General features: G+C 33.7%; 1 protein-coding gene and 1 long non-coding RNA gene across 8 annotated transcripts in view; one reads left to right on the forward strand and one right to left on the reverse strand.

Annotated features, from left to right (window-relative positions):
* Window positions 1-23,090, reverse strand: part of Khc-73 (Kinesin heavy chain 73) — a 59,649-nt gene that overhangs the window by 9,134 nt on the left and 27,425 nt on the right. For 3 of the 7 annotated variants that reach the window (XR_011395880.1, XM_036377136.2, XM_036377125.2), the window contains exons 3-16: window positions 17,454-17,541; window positions 16,348-16,511; window positions 15,754-16,270; window positions 15,039-15,630; window positions 13,874-14,296; window positions 13,657-13,803; window positions 13,382-13,549; window positions 12,307-12,453; window positions 12,068-12,109; window positions 10,265-11,927; window positions 10,060-10,205; window positions 9,430-9,456; window positions 5,491-5,590; window positions 5,333-5,428 (exon numbers count right to left, since the gene is read on the reverse strand). Coding sequence is in view for 6 of the 7 variants with exons in the window: in XM_036377136.2 (XP_036233029.2) it covers window positions 5,333-5,428; window positions 5,491-5,590; window positions 9,430-9,456; window positions 10,060-10,205; window positions 10,265-11,927; window positions 12,068-12,109; window positions 12,307-12,453; window positions 13,382-13,549; window positions 13,657-13,803; window positions 13,874-14,296; window positions 15,039-15,630; window positions 15,754-16,270; window positions 16,348-16,511; window positions 17,454-17,541 (4,320 nt within the window). In the remaining variant the exon portion in view is untranslated. The remainder of the gene's footprint in view (window positions 1-5,332; window positions 5,429-5,490; window positions 5,591-9,429; window positions 9,457-10,059; window positions 10,206-10,264; window positions 11,928-12,067; window positions 12,110-12,306; window positions 12,454-13,381; window positions 13,550-13,656; window positions 13,804-13,873; window positions 14,297-15,038; window positions 15,631-15,753; window positions 16,271-16,347; window positions 16,512-17,453; window positions 17,542-23,090) is intronic. The other 4 variants (XM_036377151.2, XM_070107852.1, XM_014238648.3 and 1 more) reach the window with 3 other exon arrangements.
* On the forward strand, window positions 50-4,041 carry LOC138856909 (uncharacterized). The gene is made up of 2 exons (XR_011395881.1): window positions 50-153; window positions 3,836-4,041. It is a non-coding gene; the product is annotated as an uncharacterized lncRNA (long non-coding RNA).

Consider the following 23,090-nt stretch of genomic DNA (forward strand, 5'->3'; position numbering starts at 1 on the left):
ATTTTTATTAATAACGGTATTAATAATTACTGAATGGACGATGCAATGTATGTTTTTTGTTGTTATGTGTATAATCGTTGGATATCAACTAACGGTATTTGTTGTATACTCAACGTGACAGGTAGACAGGTTATAAGGACGGCTGTCAGTCAGGTATGTTTATAATTTCGGAATTATTTATCAATTTGTAGCCATGTAATGGTTTGTTTATGACAACCAAACCCAATTCGCGTTATAAAAATGTTTTTCCATTAATAAAAAAGCGAATTAACGCCAGCTATAATTAATTTTACAACAAAAGCTGGTACATATTAATATGCACTCGTTTTCGTCGTTACACATAAGTACATAAGTACATACAAAAAAAAATAGTCCCAAAGGATTACGAGTTGCTCGTAAAAACTTTCATAGTATTTTCTGAATGGTCGCTTGTAAATTAATTGTTGACCCCACAAGCGCGCACACATATACATTTGTCAGCTGCATGTGTATGTGTATTTGCATGTTTGTTTACAGTTATGACTGATTACAGTTTGCGCTGCTTGATTGGCTGAATTGTCGTCGTGTTGATTTACCTTTGTCCAGGTAAATAAAACTCCGCTGCACTCATTTCACAATGATTAATTGACGTAAATAACGCAGAGGAATGTAAGGGAATACTTATAACGAGAGTTTATATGCAAGTCTATATATAATATTATATAATATATTTTTGTATGTATGATGGATGATAGCACAATCCTTGATCTTTAAAGAAAGCCAGCGAATTCGAGTTTTTGTTTTTTGGTATATAAGTATTAGCGAAGAGAGAGAGAGGAAGAGAGAGAAAAAGTGCTCACGACAAAGTTGTCTGGAAGCTTATGTTGAGGAAGCCAAGCTCAATAAGAACCTAGGTTGTAGTTGAGGGGTAAGTTCGCTGATATACGACAACACCCTTCCTGGGTGTTACAAACTTCGTAGCAAGCTTAATATATCCTGTTCAGGGCCTTTATGTAAAATGATAAAGGTGAATATGGCTTGTATAAAAGCGGATTGCTTCAGCATACAGAATTAATTTAATAAAATTTTATAATAAAAAATAATTTTTATTTGTGCGTATGTATTGTACTAGTTTTACCGCCTTCACAACAATAAATGGTTTTAATGTTCACAAAATATAAATAAAAAACATTTAAAAAACTAAAAATATTCTCAAAAAAAAAAAATGTAATAAATAAATGTAGGTTTTATTAAGTTAAAATGCAGCTATGAAACAGAGTTGCCAACTAAAATGTGCTACAATCAACTAACACTAATTTGACTAAGTGCTGAAATCATCAATGCAACATTCATGAGATGAAATGATGGAGGCGAATAATGCATAGACACCAATGGGTGATGAAATAACGCTAATGCGGGTACGAACGAAACGCGTACGAAATGAGCGGGTGTAAGAAAACTCGTATGCTGGTTATGTAGACACTAGCTTGCAACTGCGATAACCTGCGTTATTGGAGGTTAGTTGAGGTTCAATATATGTATGTATGTATATATATATTTTTTAATTTTTACACTGACAGTACATACAAGCGCTATGTAGACAAGTGAACGCTAAAAGGTTTGTGTGATTGTGTTTATTTTTTTTTCATATTTTTACGAGTGTGTGTGTGTGTACGAGCACGATAACTCACACATCATGGGAGCTTACTAGATATATACTAAATATATAGCAACTGAAGTTACACACATACATATTTATTATGTTCAATGGAGTGTATTTATATAGATTTAAAGTTGTTGTTTGTAAGAAAATAACGGTGCATTAGAATAGAAAGAGACGGCACATCATACGAGTGAGTGTTTTTTTTTACAGTTACGACGCGTTTGATTTGAGTTGAGTTTGTTTTGTTGTTGTTGTTTTTATGTAATTGATTACATGTGTACAGTTAGTATGGAATGTAATGTTTAATTTGTTTTTGTTGTTATAAGAATTATCATTTTTCTTCGCAAAAGTTGAATATTTAAAAAAATATATATTAAAAAGTTAACTGTAAACCAACGTTACAACAAATTCAAATCAATTCAAATTAGAATACTGTTATTTTTGCATTGTGAACGAACGAGCGAACGAATGAACGTACGAACGATTGACGATTCTTTTCGTAACTAAATTATTGCTTTTTTGCTAGCTGCACGCTAATAATTGCTTTTGTTGTTTACCTGACAGAATAGAGCCTGATGTTTTGGGTGAATTTATGCGTTTGATTAGTTGGTTGATTGGTTGGTCGGTTGTTTTGGTTGATTGGAAACAGAAACAACGTTGCATTAGAAGGAGGTTTCGAATGAGTTAAACGTACAAAAACAACCAAAAGTGCGTTAGATAAGCGAGTTGTAGTTACATAGTTGTTGTAGCAGTTGTATTTTTATTATTTTTTTTTTAGAAGTTGGAGCGAAGGAGTATAAATAGTAAGTACAATTGCAGAACGCGTTTTAAAAAGAGCGATGTTAAGCGGTAACAAAGAGATAGAAAGTAATAATGATAAAAAATAAGTGTTAACATTTTTCAAATTTATTATTTGAGAATTGAAATTTGCTTATATTTTAAAATTAACGCAAATAAAAACGAGATAATTAAAAAAACTAGTTTAATGACATATAATTTTAGGTTAAGTTTGCTAGGTTTGAAATTTTTGTACTTAAATTTAGAAACTAGCCTAAATATTTTTTTAACATACATATATATATAATATTTTTTGTAGTTAAAAAGTTTCTAATTATAAAAAAGTTTACAAAATTTTTTATAGCTTTTTTTTTAATATAATATATTACGAAACAAAAGCTGATGATGTGTTGAAAAAAAATATATTAAAGGTATTCACGAAACAATGAAGCGAGCAAATTTTTTAAGGAACTTCATTAGAGAACAAGTAAATATGTATAACTAAACCTGTTAGATCTTACAAGTCACGAAGTTTGATATAAACAACCTCCAAAGGATCTTTTATAAAGATTTCTATCTAACTATGCAGCTTAATGTAGGCAACAAATTCTTATAATTTTGCATTATCATCAGTTTTAATAATTGTTTTTTTTTGCCTGGTAAATAAATCTATTAGAACTATAATTAGTGCTATATGGCTACATAATGATTTTAAAAGCTCCTAAAAGTAGGCAACGACTTCTTATGGAAGTGTTCAAACATTTTTAAATGTTAAAAAATTTATTTCGACCAATAATGTATATTATATAGCCTTTTAAAAAGAGAAAAAAGATATATCTATTTTATTTCATATATTTTCCCCCCTTTTTGTTTGGTTAATACTTGGCAAATATTAATTTTGGAACGCACGGAATTATTAGAAAAATGAACAACCTGCAAATAAGTTGGTTATATATTATTTAGTACATTTATGACACTATAAACCTTAAATGAGTGGCTTAATTTTTATTACTTTTACCTAGAGGTAGACAATACTTTATTTTGTTTTACTATATTAAGTATAAAAATGCTCAAAATAGAAGGTTGCCACGTAAAAAACTAAAAGAAAATAGTAGATTGCTTTTTCGTGTTCTTCAAAATTTATATGTTTATATAAAATAATTAAAACATTATAATTAAAATATATATAAACATTTAATAAGTAGCATTTTTAACCAAATTCGTGAATCCCCTTAAGCATTTAAAATAATTTTTTTTTTTTTTTAATTTATATGCATTGGTATAAATGTTCCTCGAAACTTTGTTTTCAATTTTTTCGATGAATGAAGTAAATGTTTTGAGATGTACGATTTTGATGGACTTGATTCGTTAAAATAGGTACTTTTAATTCTAATTATTTATTTATTTTATTTGCAGAACAAGAAAGCAATTCATCAAATGCTTTAGCAAAATTTGGAAAAGCTGCAATAACGGGGAAGCGTGTACATAAAAAGTAATGATTTGCAAAAGCACGTTAGCTATGTATGTATATATTATAACGGTTACATGTACGTATAAAGTATGAAGCGTAAAAGTGTAACGTACAACTCAATTACAGAGTGTTCTTACGACAATATTAACAAGTGATTTTGTTTTAATTCAAAATTTTTTTACTTTCAAAACTGCTGTGGCAGGAAAATGCTTGGGATAAGGTAATTGGTTGATAGAATTGTGCGAAGATTGGCTTGTAAACCGTTAGCAACTACAAATTGCATTTAAATTGTACGATTATATGCGAAAAAATATATATTAATAGCGCAAGTAATGGATACTACAGAGAATGGTTGGTGTAAATGAGCGCAAGTTAGCTGGTGATGGTAGTCGAAAAGTGAGGTTAGACTTTATTTTAGCAGAGATTTCGACTGAATCTGGGGTTTATTAGTTATAAAAGAATGTTGTAGGAAGCAGGCAACACATGAAAACGCAATATTTAAAAAAGTTCAAGCTACTTCAGCGACTCAAACTACCATGAAAGTGTTGCCAAAGTAAATAACTCTACAATAAGGAGAGAAGTGTTGGTACGAGACGCGAAAATCGCATTCAGTAATTTATTAAAAATAGTTTTTGGGGTTTGTGGATTGTATTTAACTATCACTTGTTTGAGGAAATGTGTTTGTTTCTTCAACTTTATGCATAATCCACAAAAAAAAATTTTTTGTAGACTTACATTTACATAGAATGCTTGGGACTTATTATAAAAAGTGTGCGTTCTAGCAACTTTTCAAAGCTTTTACATTTTTTTTACAGTGGAAATAATTACTTTTTCTACCATTTCCACTGACATTAAATTAATTTTATACAAAAAGTAAATGTTGAAAACTACACTCTCCAGTATTAAACGGCAGTTAATATAAAAAAAATGTAAATGACGCTATAACGTTTCTGAAACTGACTAGAATACGATAAGTGTTAATGAATACTACCATGATAAAAAGCAGTTTTACATAAAAAAAAAACTATGGTTACTAAGTTGGGACCTAATTTTTAAAAGGAAAAAATTTAAATTAAGAAATTTACCAGCAATTTTTAGTGGAAAAAATGCAGTTTAAATTTTGCACACAAGCAAAATTTGTAGCTACAGTTCTTAAATAATAAAATTGAAACCAGCAACAAGTTCATTAAACTAAAAATTACGCCAGTGGCATATTTTTGTAGACTTTTATCAAATTAAGGGAGAATAAAACAAATTATGCACGAATTTGCGTCAGCAAAAGGTGTCAAAAAATTAGATAAGAATAATAAAAATAAATATAATAAAAAAAAATTTATAAACAGCGCTTGCGCAAAGAAAAAAATATATATAACTTGACTGCAGTTAAAATATTATAAATTGAAAATAGCATTGTGCTAGAGCGCACATGAAGCCATTCTTACCAATGCCAAATGGTTTGCAAGGCGGCTCGTCATTGCTGCCCTTGCCGCCAAAGCTGTGGCGATTGCGTGTGCCAAAGTCGCGTATGGCTGCATGTGCTAAATGAAAAAATATTATATACATATATATATTTCAATGTATTTATATAGTTTTTAAGTACCTGGAAATTTGGAGTTCAATGTTTGATTGTTGAGATCAGCGAAGGATTCGGAGCGTCCGACATTCAGCAGCGACTCCATGGAGGCATCGAAACGCATGAGCTGCACAAGAGATTTACAAATGAAACAATATTGCATTACATAATATTTATAATGTGGTTTCCTTTAAAAAAAAGTACTTTACTCAATTGTGACTACATAATATAAGTTCAACTACTTGCTTGTTAAAATTACTTATAAAGAAAGAAAAAGGGTAGCTAAAAAGTTTGTGTAACCAAAGTAACTAAATATAGTTAAAAAGAATGAAACAAACACATACATACATATAAAACACACACATTTAAAAGTGGCACATAAAAAGTGGATTCGAAACTAAACGTTTTGAAATACTCAAATTCCCAAGGCGTAAAATATTAGTTCGTTTTTGATGTTTCCACTATATATGCGTTTTTGTTAAATTGGTGATTAATGTGTCATTTGCATTTGTGCTGCTGTAGTGAATACTTACGAGTGAAATTTAAAACTTCTTCCGAGAGTTATTCAATAAATTAAGTAATTACGTAGATAAAGTAAATACTTACGGTTATTAGTTAATTTTTTCTTTTAAATTATTATATTCGATTTAGTAAATAAAAAGATTTTTAATGAAAAACCTCTTTAAATTAAAATTTTTTTCTTAAAAAATATGTAAAAAACAGAAAAATAAATTGTTTTTTGCTAAAAAAAATTATATAAAACAAAAAAATATTCCTTACAAGAACTTGATTTTTGGCGTCACTTTGTATGACAGCTATATGCTATAGCGACTCGATTTGAACAATTTTTTCGGAGATTGCACCGTTGCTTTAGACAATAATCCATGCCAAAGTTCTTGAAGATATCTCGTCAAATGAAAAAGTTTTCCATATAATCACTCGATACCGATCGCTCTGTTTGTATGGCAGCTATATGCTATAGTGGTCCGATATCGGTACCGACAAATAAGCAGCTTCTTTGTTAGAAAAGGACGTGTGCAAAATTTCAGATCACGCTCATCATTTATGTATATATTTTGTAGGGTCTTCGACGTTTCCTTTTGGGTGTTACAAACATCATAGCAAACTTATTATACAATACCATGTTTAGGGTATTATAAAAAAATATAATTGTAAATTCAACGAATATTTTGAGTTTTTGTGGCCACTTGTGTATAAGCGTGTATTATTCACTGATCACTCAGGCCTCCAGCGAATTGTGCAGATATATTATTAATAGAATATATGTTAATATTGGATTCCGCCCGAGTTAGCTTTCCTTATTATTTAACTTTTTTCTTAATTTTCTAATTGTAAACCTTTACATTTTGCAGCACTTTGTACCCAGCCTAACAAAAACAATTTTAAATCTAGTCATATAACATACAGAAATAATGAAATATTAAGACAGAGTGAGAGGATTTCAGCCTCATAATTGGAATAAAACCAAGTTATATCCAACGGAGTCGCTGTACACGACGAAAACTACGTTTCCCACTCCTCTCCCCGTTCACACGGCAGTTGGGTCTACGTAACCGGAACGGACTCGGATTTTATCCGGCCAAGCACTGTCAACTCGGCAGAATTTTGTCGCTACAACAACAACGGAAACCACGTAAAAGAGGAATGATTAATGTTGTTGCCATAATAATTAAAAATGTTTACATATTTTTAACGACATTGTTTTTCATAAATTAAATATTCTAAATAGCCTTGGTCCACATCTTTCCCTAAAAATTAGGTAAAAGATACTGATAATGAGCAGAAAAAAAACTTTTTATATAATAATTTTGAGAAATGATACCGAGTTAAAAATCAGTGTCCGTGGGAGATTACCTTGATCCGAATGTAGGGGAAACGGTATTGTAATGTGTTTGTAAGTCAGATTGTAGTCTTTTTACATTTACAATTGGCAAAATTTATGAATAATTAATATTTTACAATTACAAAAAAAAAAACATTTTAAAAACATCTTTAAAAAAATGTATAAAAGTAAATATAAAAACAATTTGTAAAAAAAAACATTACAACAACAACAAAAATTATATATAAAATACAACATATAAATTTATTAATTTTATTTAATAAAAAAACATTTATAATAAATTTTATAAAAAAAAAATAATAAAATTAAAAAAAAACAATAATAAAATAAATAACATACTAAAAAAAATAAATTAATTATAAAAAAAAATTAAAATTAAAAAATATATAAAAATAATTTAGAAAAACATCATTCTAACAATAAAAAAAACTAATAATAATTAATGTAAAAAAATTGTTTATAAAATATATAACATCCTAAAAATGTATTCAATTAATTAAATAAAAACAAAATATTTATAATAGTGTAACCAAAAAAAAAAAAAACAAGAAAGTTCTAAATTCGGGTGTAACCAAACATTTTATACTCTCGCAACTTGCAAGGATCAAAGCTCGGGAAATTACTTCAGATGTTGACAAAATTTTATATTAAAGGAAGTATTGATCCGTTTTAACCCATTTTTTAACACAAAAACATACTATTATCGAGAGTTTCATTTATTTATTTTATTATATGAATTTCAATTATATATCTTACACATTGACGAATATTTTCGGTAAAGAGGCAACTAGGGGTTTGAACAGTTTTGGTTCGGTTAAGACAATTTTTGGTCACAAGGTGGCATACTTCAAACGCATTATTCCCGCAAAAGTTTACCCCGATATAATCTTTGTTGCTTGATATGCGTAGTGGAAAGTGAAAGAATCAGATGGAATTTAAAATGGTGTTATATGGGAAATAGGCGTGGTTGTAATCCGATTTCGCCCATTTTCGGACTATAACATAGAGATATGAAAATAATGTACCTAATTTGGTTGAAATCGGTTAAGCAGATCCCAAGATATGGGTTTTTACCTAAAAGTGGGCGGTGCCACGCCCACGGTCTAATTTTCAACGCGGTTCCTATAAAGTCATCTCATACTAGATAATATTTAATGTCTCTGGCGTGTTTAGTTCTTGATTTTTCGCGCTTTTAGTAGTTTTTAACAGTACCGTTATATGGGGAGTGGGCGGGGTTGTCACCCGATTTCACCCATTTTCACACTGTTGATAGAGGTGCTAAGAGGTTCGTTTTCAGTGAATTTTGCTATTATAGCTTTAGCGGTTTAGAAGATATGCACATTAAACATATTAGGGGCGGGACCACGCCCACTTAAATTTTTTTTTACTGCAGATGCCCCTCCCTAATGTGATCCTGTATAACAAATAAAAATCTTGTATTTTATTGTGGCAATATGGCAGACGGACGGATGGACGGACAGACAGTCACCCGGATTTCAACTCGTCTCTTCATCCTGATCATTTATATATACATAACCCTATATCTAACTCGATTAGTTTTAGGTGATACAAACAACCGTTAGGTAAACAAAACTATTATACTCTGTAGCAACTTGTTGCGAGAGTATAAAAATCTTTAAAAAAAAAAAATAATACTCAGAAAAATAGTTAAATAAAAAAAAAATATATTTATAATAACCAGTGTGTAAAACGATATTATCGCGTAGAAAAATTAAAAATTATTATACATTTAATTTCAATCATTTTAATATTTACTACATTTTATATGAATTTTTACTTTTTAAAAACTTTACAATTTTTAAGTCTTTTAAATACCTAAAAATTTATATAAATATATAAACAAATTTATTGATCCGGTTTTCGGTTACAAATTCATATTTTCAAGCAGCTAAAATTTTACTTATAGAATTTGTATTTTTTTTGTCATTAGAACTACACCACAGGACTTGACAGCACAGAAAAACAAAAACAAAATCAAAAAAAATCTATATGTCAGCCCCTTCAAATCCACTTTTTATGCTTGACTTTGTTGTTTTTGCAAAAATGTTTTCAATTTCGTTTTGCACACTTCGCATACTTACACTTGCAGTTGTTGTTTCTTTAACCGTCTGTTGGACAGACAGTTACAAATTAACGATACGTTCAACGTATATCGAATGTGTTTATGTGCAGACGGCGGTTATTTCATAATTTTTACGCACCAATTATCATTACAACAATACATATTGTTTGTTTAAATTTTTTGTTGTTGGTGGTTAATAAGTTTGTTAATAATTGTAGTACATAGGTGAGGTGGTAGAATTCAAATTTTGTTCGACATTTGGTGAGGACAATACACATATTGACAGATTGATTCAAATTTGTTTGGTTAAGTTTTGGTTATTTGTTTTGGTTGTTTTTTTTAGGTGAAAGCGCAAAAAAGTGAGAAAAAAGAAGAATTTTGTTTTAGAGCTTGGTAATATAGTTCATAGATACGAATTCAAATTAATAATCGGTTAAATAATTCTTATATATACATACATAAATGCACGTAGTACATATTGTATGTATATATAGTATAGTAGAAGCAGCTAAAATTGTGATACGAGAATTTGGCGGAAAATAATAAAGCTTTTGTGTCAAAAAACACAACTAACTACGATGTGTCTGGCAGTGACTGGTGACGTAGCTACGAATAATTATGAACCGAAAGTCTGAGTGGCATACAGTACCTGTGAGAAATTGGGCACGCTGACCGTCTTGCGCATCGATAGTGGCTGACCATGCGCAGTCTCCAATTCTTTGACGGCGACGCTTTGGCGCAAGCGATCCAGCGTCAGTATGCTCTCCACAGCGGAAACGCCGCGCGTGTATTTTTCTAAGCATAAAAATAAAATTTAATAAATATATAATAAACAACAAAAAACGAACACGAACCGATGTAGGTTTCGCCATCACTTGCGGAACAATCATCGCCGCTGGCGGCTAGTTGTGCCAACGATTCGCGATCCTCCAGCTCTTCGGATGCTTTTGGTATGTTGGATACCACTTCGTAGGTGACGCCCGTTTGCAATATGGCATTCTCGCCACGCACCAAACGGAACTTCTTCAAGCGATCGGTAATGCTCGGACCCTTCTTGATGTTTATGCTTATGCGTTTGCGCAACACCAAATCCATGGGTGCTGGATGTGAGAGCCGCACAGTGGTGCGTAAGATCAGGTATACGCGCTCATTCGCTTCGGTAACACGATTCAAAGCCTGACTGTCGTGCATGGACGAATCCCAACTGGCTATCGAGCAGACATCTTTCTCCAGATGTTGTAGTATTTGTAGCGTGTAGAATTTATGTCCATGCTCTTTGGAGAGTATCGAATTTTGACCGGCAACAGAGAATTCATCATTGGTATTTTGTGCGGACATATCGTCGGCATTTAGATCGAGAAACAATACGGGTACGTGCGGTTCCATGCCGGCGGGTGGCTCCCAAGAGGCTGGCGCGCCGGGTATACCAGAACCGGGTGCGGGCACCAAAACGGCATTGCGCTCTTCGGTCAACGACACCCACTGGTGCACCAAACTCAGCTCGCGTTCACGCTCCTCCTCGGTCTTCTCCTCTTTCTTGATAAGCTTCTGTATCTGCTGATCGAGGTACGAGCGTCGGCGTCCGAGCGCTTCACTCCAACGCTCACGCAGCACTGTGAGATCTTCTTCTTGATACGAGTCGAGTGGTCGTTGTAGACGCGAACGCACACTGATGCTGCCGATTGCAATATTTACTATGGACTGACAGATGATCGGCAGCGTGCCGGAATTTTGTACCGGCTTGACGCGTACATTTACGCGCCGTTGTTGACCCTGACGCAACTGATAGATGCCACCGGTGAGCACTTCGGTGCGATTTGTCACCTCCACCGGTGAGTATTCACCATTGTCATTTAGCTCATGTATTTCCACCCACAATTCGATTTTACGCGACAGTTCCGCCCAACGGTCGACAAGCGAACGCGCCTTAGCCTGCTGTTGCTCCACCTCCCAGCCTTTGGTTTTGGAGAAACCGGCGCTGCGGTGACCCCAAACTTCAACCGATAGCGCACCCTCAATACAGTGCTCTATGAATTCCTCATTTATGGCGACGGTGAAGTCCTTGGTGTGCTCAAATTTAAATACTTTATTCTGATCGTGTGAGGGCGCTTCTGCGTTGATCACTGGCACCACCGTCTCCTGGTGACCCCAAAATGTGTACTGACAGAAAACGAAGTTGGAGAGTGAGAGCGGCAAGCCGGTGGCACTCTTTATTGAGACACGGCAAGTGATTTGATTGGACATTGGATCGACGGGATCATCGTATTCGTCACGTGAATCGGTCGAAGACTCGGAAATCGATTCGCACATGCGATCCTGTGGCATTTGACCGGCAATGCGTTGTACCTCGACCTGAAGTCGGCCAGCAACTTCACCTTGTTGACTTATGATGGGCGTGTGATAGTCCAGCTTAACATCGTGGAAGAGTACCTCAAGGAATATATTGGCGACACCAATCAGATTGTGATTCTCCTGTGACTCGTAGAATGGATCTAACGATTTGGAGTTTTCGCTTTCCTGAAAATGCGTCGGAAATTAGTAAAAAAAAAAAAGGTCTAATAAACTTGTGGTTGTGTGTGTTAAATCAAAAGGAATTGCAAAGGAGAGAGAGTATTTGATAGGCATGTTCATATGGAAGAGTAGTAAGTAACAATTACCTCATCGCTATCTTCATCGTCGGAGTATGTTTCAACGACAGGCTTTATTATTTATTTAGTTAGTTTTTTTCGAGCAGTGTATTTTGAGCGAATTGCAATAGGTTAGTAAAAATGGAGAAATGCAGAGATGTTGAAATGGAATAGCATAGTTAGCATACATACGTACAAACTGGCTTATTTATATACAAGCATTGAATGCGAGTAGATGAAATGAAATGAGTGGACTGTAGCTTACTTACCAAGCCATTCAAAATGCGTTCCTTGTGCTCCTGATACATTTCGCGCATGTCAATCAGTTTGTTCTCCAACTTTTCCATGGTCCAAATTTGACTGCCGGAATTCGTGCGTTTCACCAAAATGGCTGGTTCGCTGACAAAAGCACCACGCTGCAAGGGAATATATAAGACAATGGGACATTAAAGTAGTTGTTGGAGAGAATTGAACAAATATACAATATATATTATATATGTATATAAATACCTAAATAACAAGAACAACCGTTAACTTCGGTTGCACCGAAGCTATAATACCCTTCACAAATAAAAAGTTTAAATACAAGAACTTGATTTTCATCGATCGGTTTGTATGACAGCTATATGCTATAGTTGTTCAATCTGAACAGTTTATTCGAGGGGTGTACCGTTGTTTTTGACAATGATATGTTCCAAATTTTGTGCAAATGTCTTGTCAAATAAAAAGTTTTCCAAGCAAGAACGTTATTTGGATCGATCAGTTTGTATGGCAGCTATATGCTATAGTGATCCAATATCGGTCGTTCCGACAAATGAGCAGCAGAAAAGTACGTGTGAAAAATTTCAGATTGATATCTCAAAAACTGAGTAGTTCGTGTATCAGACGGATATGATTAAATTGACTGAGCTTGTCACTCTAATCATTTACATTTATATGCATTTACTTTATAGGGGCTCCGACGTTTCCTTTTGGGTGTTACAAATTTCGTGTCAAACTTAATATACCATGTTCAGGGACCCTTTAAAAATCTATAATTACTTATAGATCCTACATTACGAAACCAGACAGAGTATGTTCAGCATATAAAAATATATTTTCTTGATATATAAAATATTTTTCGGTATATAATGTTTAATGCTTGGCAAAGAAAGAAACGGTCGTATTTAATCATCATTAAAATTACTATCGTAAAATATTATCTAACCATACTTTTTGTTGTGAAATTTCCTAACCTAATTAAAGTCATATTTTAAACTCACTCACGCTCACGTATAAAGTTATTATAACCTTCATGTATTAGCATTTCAGCTTGCTGAATAGCTGTCAAAAGTCTACACTTACCCGCCGATTTGGACTAAGATTGGCCGGCGGTATTTGCAAAGTAACTGAGAATTTTGTCTTCTTCTCCATCTCCTCGGCGAGGAAGTTGGCCTCCTGCACCAAAGCATTGGCGCGCATAATATCGTTTTTCAATTGGCCCAGCGAACGCTTGAACATCTCATCACGCTCCTAAAAACACAAATTACCATGTAAATATTTATGTATGTCTATACCTTCTGAAATTAATGTGTAAGCTAATAGTCGCTAATGAAGCGATAATAAATAACTGTGCCTACCTGTGCCCACTTTTCCACGCGCATTTGCGATGTAGGTGTGTTCGGTGTAATCTTACCCAAACGTAAGGGATCGTATGGTGTATACGGGGCGTAAGGTGTGCTGGGCGATAGCGTGTTACGCAACTGTTGGAACTGGCGCTCATACTCCTACGAATGCGTGTTTAAAACAAAATATATAATTTTAAAGGCTCATAAAAGTTAGTTGTTGTTTGCTCACCTGTCGCTGCTTCTCTAGAGCCACCTGTTTGTCCTCCTCGTGTTGCCGCTCGAGCCGAGCGATGGCCGTTTGTATGGGATCATTGCTCAGTTCATTTTGCATTATCTCATCGCGCGCAAAATTATAATCGATCAGCTGTGCCGGGGTTTGTGGTTCCGAGATCATGTTGGCATTGGCGCTCTTTGGACAATTAACACGGAAGAAATGATGATTACCCCAGAGTATGCGATCGCCATTGAGCAATGGAATTTTCTCCAGCACTGCCGAACCATTCACGAAGCAACGGGCACCCTGTATGGGTTCCATAAAGAGGCCACCATCTTCGATGACAATGACACAGTGTTCAGATTGTATACCAAGGCCGGATAGTTGTATGTCTGGTTGTTGGCCGGAAATGCTATGACCACCGATTAGGGTGCGTTCCTGGAAATAAAACGAATAAGTTTAAAAACTGTAAAATTGGTAATGAATATGTCAAAAAGTATTCTCCAAATATTTCAGTTGAGATTCTCGGCTGCAACAACAAAAGCAAAACCAATAGCATAGTTTCGATATGAAAAATTATGAATAACGGTATTTCTTTAGAGAGTGTTATCAAAGAAGTGGACAAATGTTATTGTGGTAGCAGAAGTAAGCATAATCATTTGAAAAAATTTTTTAAATGAAGTGTAGAATGTTGTTGTTGGTGTAGCGGAAGAAAAAATACATATTTATTTGGGAAATGTTGTCTTCCCGTTACAATGAAAACAAAACACCCCAATATTTGAATCAACAACAACGTTAGTAGTATTTACAGATGAAAGGAAAGCGGAGCAGCCGGTGGCAACTAGGACTGTTAGACCTACTATACACTTAATAAAAAAGTTTACTGGAACAACAACATAGAACCAAGATCTAATTGGTAGACAAGTATATCTGTTGTTGTTGTTGTGTTATAAAACATTTGCCAAATATGCTTCGAGAATGCTGCGTAGATGAAAATCTTTGAGCGTAAAAAACTCTGGGTTCGTTTCGGTTATGCAAACCCGATTGTCAAAAAAAACAAGACATGACAATCTAAAAAACAACGATTCTGATATATACCGCTTATATAACTACATATCAACAGCCGCTCGCAATTAGAATTAACAACAACAACAACTACACCAATACTACCACCACTCACCTTTAAATAGTAAACCAACAACTCATTCAGGGACGGATCAGCATTCAAATTGACTAAATAATATTTGTTCTTCTCCACTTTAATACCGCTCGCCTGCACGCTAATGCCCATCTTTTCGAGCGCCTGCTGACGTTCGTTTTGTATGCGTTCGGTTTTCACCAATTTCTCCTCCCACGTTTGTGAGATTTGCTTCATCAAATTCTCACTTTCGGCCAGCTTGTCGTGGATATCCACACGTTGTACATCGCCCACTGGCGAACCGGTCGCATGTTTTAGCATATTACGTAACGCTTCTACTTCCAGTCGCAATTCGCGTATGATGCGCGCATTCGGATCCTCATTGACGACAGCGTGATTGACAATACGCTTGGCACGGTCGGCGTAACGCAGCGTCGAAAGCGTCTCTTCGTAATTATCGGCAGATGGTGATATTGTGGCAACCATAACGGTTTTTGAATTACCACCCAAATTGTCCTTCAACAGCCATGTGAGTACAGAGTCGCGATAGGGTACGAATTTGTCGTTGCCACTCTTTTTGCCATTCGATTGATCGGCCAACTTCGAGATGACCAAACCCAGGGTGGTGAGTGATCTGGAAAATGTAAATTGAAAGAATATGTAAGCATAAAAATATATATACATTTTTTTTTTAAATAACTAAAATAACTTTTCCAATACATATTGCCCTCCCTTCCCCACACAGACACAAACTCACTTATTAATGTTGGAGCCCTCCTTGAGTCGATCGCCAACAGCACCAGTCTTCACAGCGCGTTCGGAACCAGCCAAATCCACCAACGACATACGTGACACCTTCTCACCGCTCACACCGGTCGCCTGATCTGTTAGTATTTGTGTGAGCACCACCGAGAAAACAGCATGCGAACGTGACGATTCCGCATTCATATTCGTTGCGGCGACAGTACGTGATTTATTGCCTTCGGTCATGAGATTGTCAATATCCTTGTATGAGGAAACCGCCAATTGCGACAGACCATCCACATATGGACCCAATACATTGTGTTCACGCACCTTGAGTGACTGTTTATTTGGTTTCGGATCAAGCAGATCGTGCACTTTCTCATTGTAGATCTCCATGTAGGACACCTCAACCTTATACATGAGATCCTGTGTCGTTTTATTGGCTATAGCTGAGAAGAGCTCATCGCAGAGGCGTGGTATGATGCCTTTGGACTCGAGCGAACCCATCATTGTGTATGATTTGCCGGAGCCTAAGAAGGGTAGCGAAAAAATAAAGTGAATAAATAGTTCAGTATGTTTTGTATGTATGTATATAGTGTGTACTCACCTGTTTGGCCATAGGCGAATATGCAGGCATTGTAGCCTTGGAATGCATTATAGAGTATATCACGTCCCACACAATCGAAGACGGACTCTTGTGAGGCGAAATTCAGATCTTCGGGATTTAACGAGTAGAAGCAGTGATCGAATGCAAATGTCTTGGGTGGTTTTCTGAAACGATAAAAAATATACCATAATTTATGTGGAAAAAAAGAAAGAATGTAATAGTACAGAGAAGCAGCGACATTATGGTCAAATAGGCTTAGTTATGCGAGGGAGCACGTGCGCGAGCATTAAATCAGATACAGACATTACAATTATGTGCTGCAAGCGGTGTGTGCCCTGCAGGAAAATTTTAAGCAGTTTCGAATATGATTCGATTTTCAGTAGCAGAGAACCATATAACGGTACTGCATAGGTTTCTTTACATATTACTTTGAACGAAGGCATATGCCAATCGAGCTTGAAGTCTATCTTTGTTTGTAAATTATAATAATTACGAGGCAAATTGATAATACATGACTAGCTGTCTTTGGAGACATGGCTTGTCTGAGTGTCCTTGGAGAACATAAGTCTGCTTGGGACTTATCCAGTTGTTGTTGAAAAACAGACCAACACATTTGTCTACTTTACTTATAACGAACGTTTTTATGTAACAGAGTTTGCTATGGTAAGATTGATGAAATAATAACAAAATCTCGTCTACTCCGAAGAAGTTAAACACGACCAAGATGACCAGTTTCTCTGAACTTTTAACGAAGTTGAGAAATATTATAAGCGAATTACTCAGCTACTTATTGTGCGATATTTTAATCATTTTTTATTCCCTATCGTAGCGTTGTGGGGTATAGCCGTACCAAAGTTTGGACTAAAAGTAGAAAATACCCGTTAAAACATTCGAGAAACTTTATTATAATAAGGAAAATGTTGTTAAAAAAATATGTTTTGTAGACTAGGCGGTCACTAATTTAATCTGTTCGAAATCTACAAATTTTCCTACAGGGCAACTACTAAAATTTTCTTCTAGTTATATACTAGTACAGACATTTTTATATGGTATATATATTATATATACATATGTATAACTAGAAACTGCATTAAGACCTCGCTTACCTCTCCAATTTGTCCAGTGATGGCGGATTTTGCAGAATTGTCTGCTGTTTTTCCATCTCCACGATGCATTTTGTGCCCAACTCGATTTCTGAAAAGAAAAGAAGACAACATTAATTTCAATCATTATGCACAATATTGAATATTATATGCCATTTAGTGGACGCTTTAATGGTTTGCTCTTGGTTGCTGCGGAAGTGAGGATGATTCATCGATAAATATACATATAAAAATAAATTATTGATATTATCCTAGTCATAATCTAGTGCGTATGCCTGCAGTATATATATAAAATAAAATATTGATCGTAAACGGGCATTTGAGATAAAGAAAAATACCTAATAGAAAGGAAATGCATTTTTATTAAGAAGAAATATTTATAATAAAACGACAACTAATGTTTCTACTATTAATTCTTATTCGATATTTATTATCATTACAGTAATACAGGAAAAATCAAAAAATTAAAAAAAAAAATTGATACGTGACCATATCCCGCTACTAGCAATTTGAAAAAAAAAAAAAATTTAATCGAGAATAATGTCTAGAACTACGGAAAAGTCGAAAAAAAATATTTTACGAAATGCAACTGCCTGAAAAAGAAGAAACAATATTCGTACCACTTTTTTTGAATGTTTCGATTTTTTTTTTAACATAGTAAACATTTAAATTTGGATATATGGTAGTTCCAGACATAGATAAGCCTATAAAGAAGACTATCCAAAATGTTCAGGTATATCGGTCCAGTAGAACCTGAGAAATGGTGGGATCGTTTTGAAAGACAGTTTCGAGAAAAACGCATTTAAAGTTTTGAGTCAAAACTAAACCGGCCAAGTTGCAACGACACAAAAACGGCTATAACTTTGAAAATAATTTGATTTTTGTAAAACCCTTTTAGAGAGATGTTTTTGAATATATGTATGTATAAGCTGTCAAAATAAGCAAGGACACATTTTTGGATATGTTAAAATTTCTAGCCTAGAATACACCCTTAAACACAAGTATAATCACGTTTTTTATTGGATTAACTTGATGAGAATTACAGAAATGCCGTTACTGTTGAATGAAAACATCGTTCATCAAACAATAACATTAATGACATTTATTAATTCGCACGGTTCTGTAATTAAATGTATTATTTTCAAAATAATACGGTAAGAAAGGGAGGGAAAGAGATAAGACCTAAGTTAGTGTTTCATTGCATAAAATGTAAAATTTAAGATATTCTACGGAATTATAATCTGCATGTGCGTAAAAATAATAAAAGTATCTTGAAAATTTTAATTTTATTTTTATATTTAATAAAAAAGAAGAAAGGTTACATGTTTCGAAGCGACAGTCATCTCAATTCAAATCTCGTGCACGTAACGGTAATATATTGGATTACGCTCTCCATCCTGGGTTCTCTTAAGGGTTTACGGCTTCAAAAACTCGATTTTTTATTGTCTTATTTAATTAAATAATATCTCTAGAATATTGTCATAAATACTCAAGCTGATTCGAATAATAGTTTTGGAGATATGGCCTTGAAAGTGGCGCGCTCGAAGTCGGCTTTATAATCACTTAAAATTTTAAACGTTTTTCTCGAAACCATGTTTTCAAAGTCGATTGCCAAGATTTCTCTCGAACTACTAAATTTTTTTCAATTACAACTATTAAAAAAACGTCGAGAAATGCTCAACAAAATTTGCATATTTTTGTAAAAACTTCTTCAGAATCGAAGTTCTACTGCCAACACGGAGGTATCTTTTTTCGAGGGACTGCCGGAAATGACGTCGTAATTGTCGAATTTTGAATATTTTCCTTTGAAATTTTTAAAAAAACCTGTACCTTTGGAATAATAAAAAGTTTGAATAACATATTTAATTTTTGATATAAAATAAAATCATTGCAAATAAACTTTTTTTGCGATAGGAAACCTATTTAACCACTTAAATCTTTTATAGAACACAAAGTTAACCATTAACGGTGCATATCATAGACAATATTTTACCAATAAAATTTCTGAGGTATTTACTGTCTTTAAAAATTTTGTCCAAAAAAGTTTAAAGAACATTTCTCTTGAACTCTCTAATGTTTTTGCATATGTATCTTTTTTGATACAATTAAAAAAAATAAATATTTAATGATAGATTTTGTAAATTTTGCGCTACAAAAGTTATCATCGGAACAACTTCAACTTTAGACCTCTTAAATTTGTCAACATAAATAAATCGAAAGCATGACAAAGTTCCTAAAAGTGTTCCATTTCTCCAAGCTAACGGAATGCGATGAGCTCCTTTTACATCCACCACATCCAAAAAGAAAGTTGAGAACATTGAATAATAAATTTTACATAAATTATTCTGCAAAAGAAGCACAATCTTCTTATCACACGAATACACTTAGTTGCATACTCGTTCCACGTCTCGTGCATACGAAATTGAACTTTCGCCTTCGCTCAATGTGCAGCAGAATGGTGACCCGTTTAAGTGGAGCAGCAGAATATTGATAAAGCGAAATGCATTTGAATTGCATAAGTGGCATCTTTTGCTGGGATTTCAAGAAATTCAATTGATAATTAGAAATCTAGCTTGGTTTAAGTAGAAAAACGTGCGATAAGTGAAAAGCGATAGAAATTTTATATTTATTTATGTAAATAGATAGAGAAATTGCATAATTGATATGAACTGATTTAATATTGAATATTTTTGTGAACTGAAAATTCACACTGAGCGAAAGTAACTGCCATTTAATTAAATTAATAATTTCGTAGGAAATAATAATTCGGATTTATTAAAATTTCGAATACACAAAATGTGTGTTGAGATTCACGGCTATGGCAGCATTGAAGAATTGTTGCAGAAGTGTTTAGGAAATTGATTTTTTTGCAAATATGATGTCGAGTAGAGGTCGCTTGACAACGTAGCAGAAGACGTATGATTATTGGTTACGATTTATTGGGTTAATGAATTAGACGTAGAAACTGTCCAAAAATGAGCCGAAATGAGAAGAACCAAAATTCGCTGAACTGAAAATAAAAAGATGGCTCGATAAATAATCTGAACCGCAATGGTATTGTCCACTCTAAAACATTTGGGAAGTACAACTGGCATGAGCTTGCACAATAAAGAGGCAAGAGAGAATAATTATGTGCTTATAGTTAAGTGTGGATTATTTTGGAATAGCAAGTTCAACGCTTGTTCCATACTAATGGGAACATCCTTCATTATGAACCTCATTTCAGGACCAGTATGCTAATGTCGAAGTTTCTGAATCAATAAACGATGTACAGATGCTTCTGAATGATCGCCAATCTCCAAGTACGATTTTGAGAATTGTGTTCGAAGTTTTTGGGAGTACTTTTTTGGGCGAATTCTCGATCACATTATTGTTCTTTTAATACCAGCTTTCGTTAAAGGAGCTAGGGACGTCTGCGATTTTTATGAAATTTGACTATTGTGGTTTAGTTGGTGTAGCTCTGGATATTTAAATTAATTCTAAGACAAAAGACAGTATGTATGTCACCATTTTGAACACCATTAAAGTCTTCACATATAACCTTAATTTATCATATATAATGTTTTCCATTTAATAAGTTATACAGAGTGAATTATTAAACATTCTAATTCTAATAATTAATGTAAACGAAACTATTGAAGGTTATGTATGCAAAAACAACACAAGGAATGTGTTAATTAACTAGACTTCAAATTAGGCATATTTGCTAATATATAAATATTATTTATTATTACTTCCTTTTCTTATATACATACATAAATATCTATGAAGGGCGAAAATTAACAAACGCTGAAAAATTCGATTTCTCTGGCGTTTAGTTTTGATTAATTTCTCATTACACACTCGTTTAATCGCGTTTTTGTGCGAATTAATATGCAATGCGCTAAATATAAACAATAAACAATGCTTGAGATAATACATTATTTTCGAATTAAGTATATCAAAATATTTCAATACTAAAAGTCGAATAAAACAAAAGAAAAGAAACACAACTGAAGTTCAATGTGCAAGCAAGATTGGGCCGAACTTAAATTAAGTCATGTGCTATCAGCCGAAATGTAAATATGTAGATGTAGATGAGCTTTCTTGGTATAAAAAAATATGTGTGTGTTTGGACTAGGCGATTCGTTTCACTCTCGGAGTTATTTATAATTTTTATATCAGAAAAAATTTTGAAAATATTTTTAATGCGGCGGGGAAGTTTATATATATACATATGTTTAACTAATAAAACAATTAATTAACATAAAGTCTTAAGTCCCACCCAAAAGTAAAAGTACGTAATTTTCAAAAAATCTGCATACGATCTTCCAAAATCTTTAATACTAAATAAAATTAGGAACGTTTCAAGGAATGTTGATGTTTTTTTTATCGACCTCTACTATTTTTCGTAAATTCCATATGGGAGCTCTCACAAGGTAACTAAGGATTGTAGAGTGAACTGTGAGGTTATGATATCACATATAAGTAATCAATAAGCTGAGAGTGTAGTTAATACTGCTTCGATTTTCAAGTTAAGTAAGGCTAACAAAACTAAAGCGAACAGCTGCAGAATATTTTATCGATAGTTTGTGGATTGGTCCTGAGTCATTTAATGAATAACACATTTGAAATTAAGTATATAAAAACTAATCAATATCAGAATTTCAAATTGAAACCGAGTTTGTAATATGTAAATTTTAAGACAATAATTCTTTGCTTAAAAAGAGATTATTAAATTCTTACTTTTTATTATTTAGTTTAATATTGAAACTACATATTACATGGTTCTTTTTTTTTTAAAAAAACTCGATTATATTAATGAAGCCCTTCAAAAATTAAGCTAGCTTATGTTTTCTAAAATCGAGGATAAATGAAGATTGTATACTGCGAACAGTGGCTAAAGACCCCGTGAATAGCAACCCGACATACCATTGTGATCGAAAAATAAAGTGAAATTTTTCTTTAAAACTACCGGCATCAGGCAGGTAGCTCAACTTTTTTTTCTAAGTTGGTAGGATTGTCTATAACATTTACCAAGCGTATGTTTATCAAAAGGTTTCATTATCCTCGAGTTACACGTGTTTTTGAAAACTTATATGGGTTCATCGCTCCTTTTTTGCTAAACACTCGACTCATATTGTTTAGCAATCACCGTATTCGCCTGATTTGGCGCCGTGCGACTTCTGGCTATTCAACAAACTTAAAAGGCCAGTGCGAGGACGCCGTTTTGACACGATTGAGGAGATAAGAACCAAATAGATGGCTATACCGGAAAAAATACTATTCCGACTGTTTCCAGGACTGGAAAAAGCATTGGCGCTTAATTGATTTAATTGAGGGATGCAATTGATTTGGAAGAATAAAAAAAGAATTTGCGTTTTATAAAAAAAATAACCTTATTTTTTTATCACAGTAGTATTTCTCAAAAGACGAAATGTTGGTATTATCTTCGAATTAAACGGATCAAACAATAACCACTCGAAGCTGGGAGTGGGATATACTTTTCCTGGACTTATACAAAATAACGATACTTATAACTTGTTTACAGTTACTAGTTCAACACAACGACTTCGATATCTTGTGGCAATAAGTCGTATTATTTCCGGCTTCTTGCTGGTTGTCTTGTTGTCAATAATTAGAATATGAGTGTACTCTGCC

This window comes from Bactrocera oleae, chromosome 4 (assembly GCF_042242935.1).
Source record: "Bactrocera oleae isolate idBacOlea1 chromosome 4, idBacOlea1, whole genome shotgun sequence".
Taxonomy (NCBI): domain Eukaryota; kingdom Metazoa; phylum Arthropoda; class Insecta; order Diptera; family Tephritidae; genus Bactrocera; species Bactrocera oleae.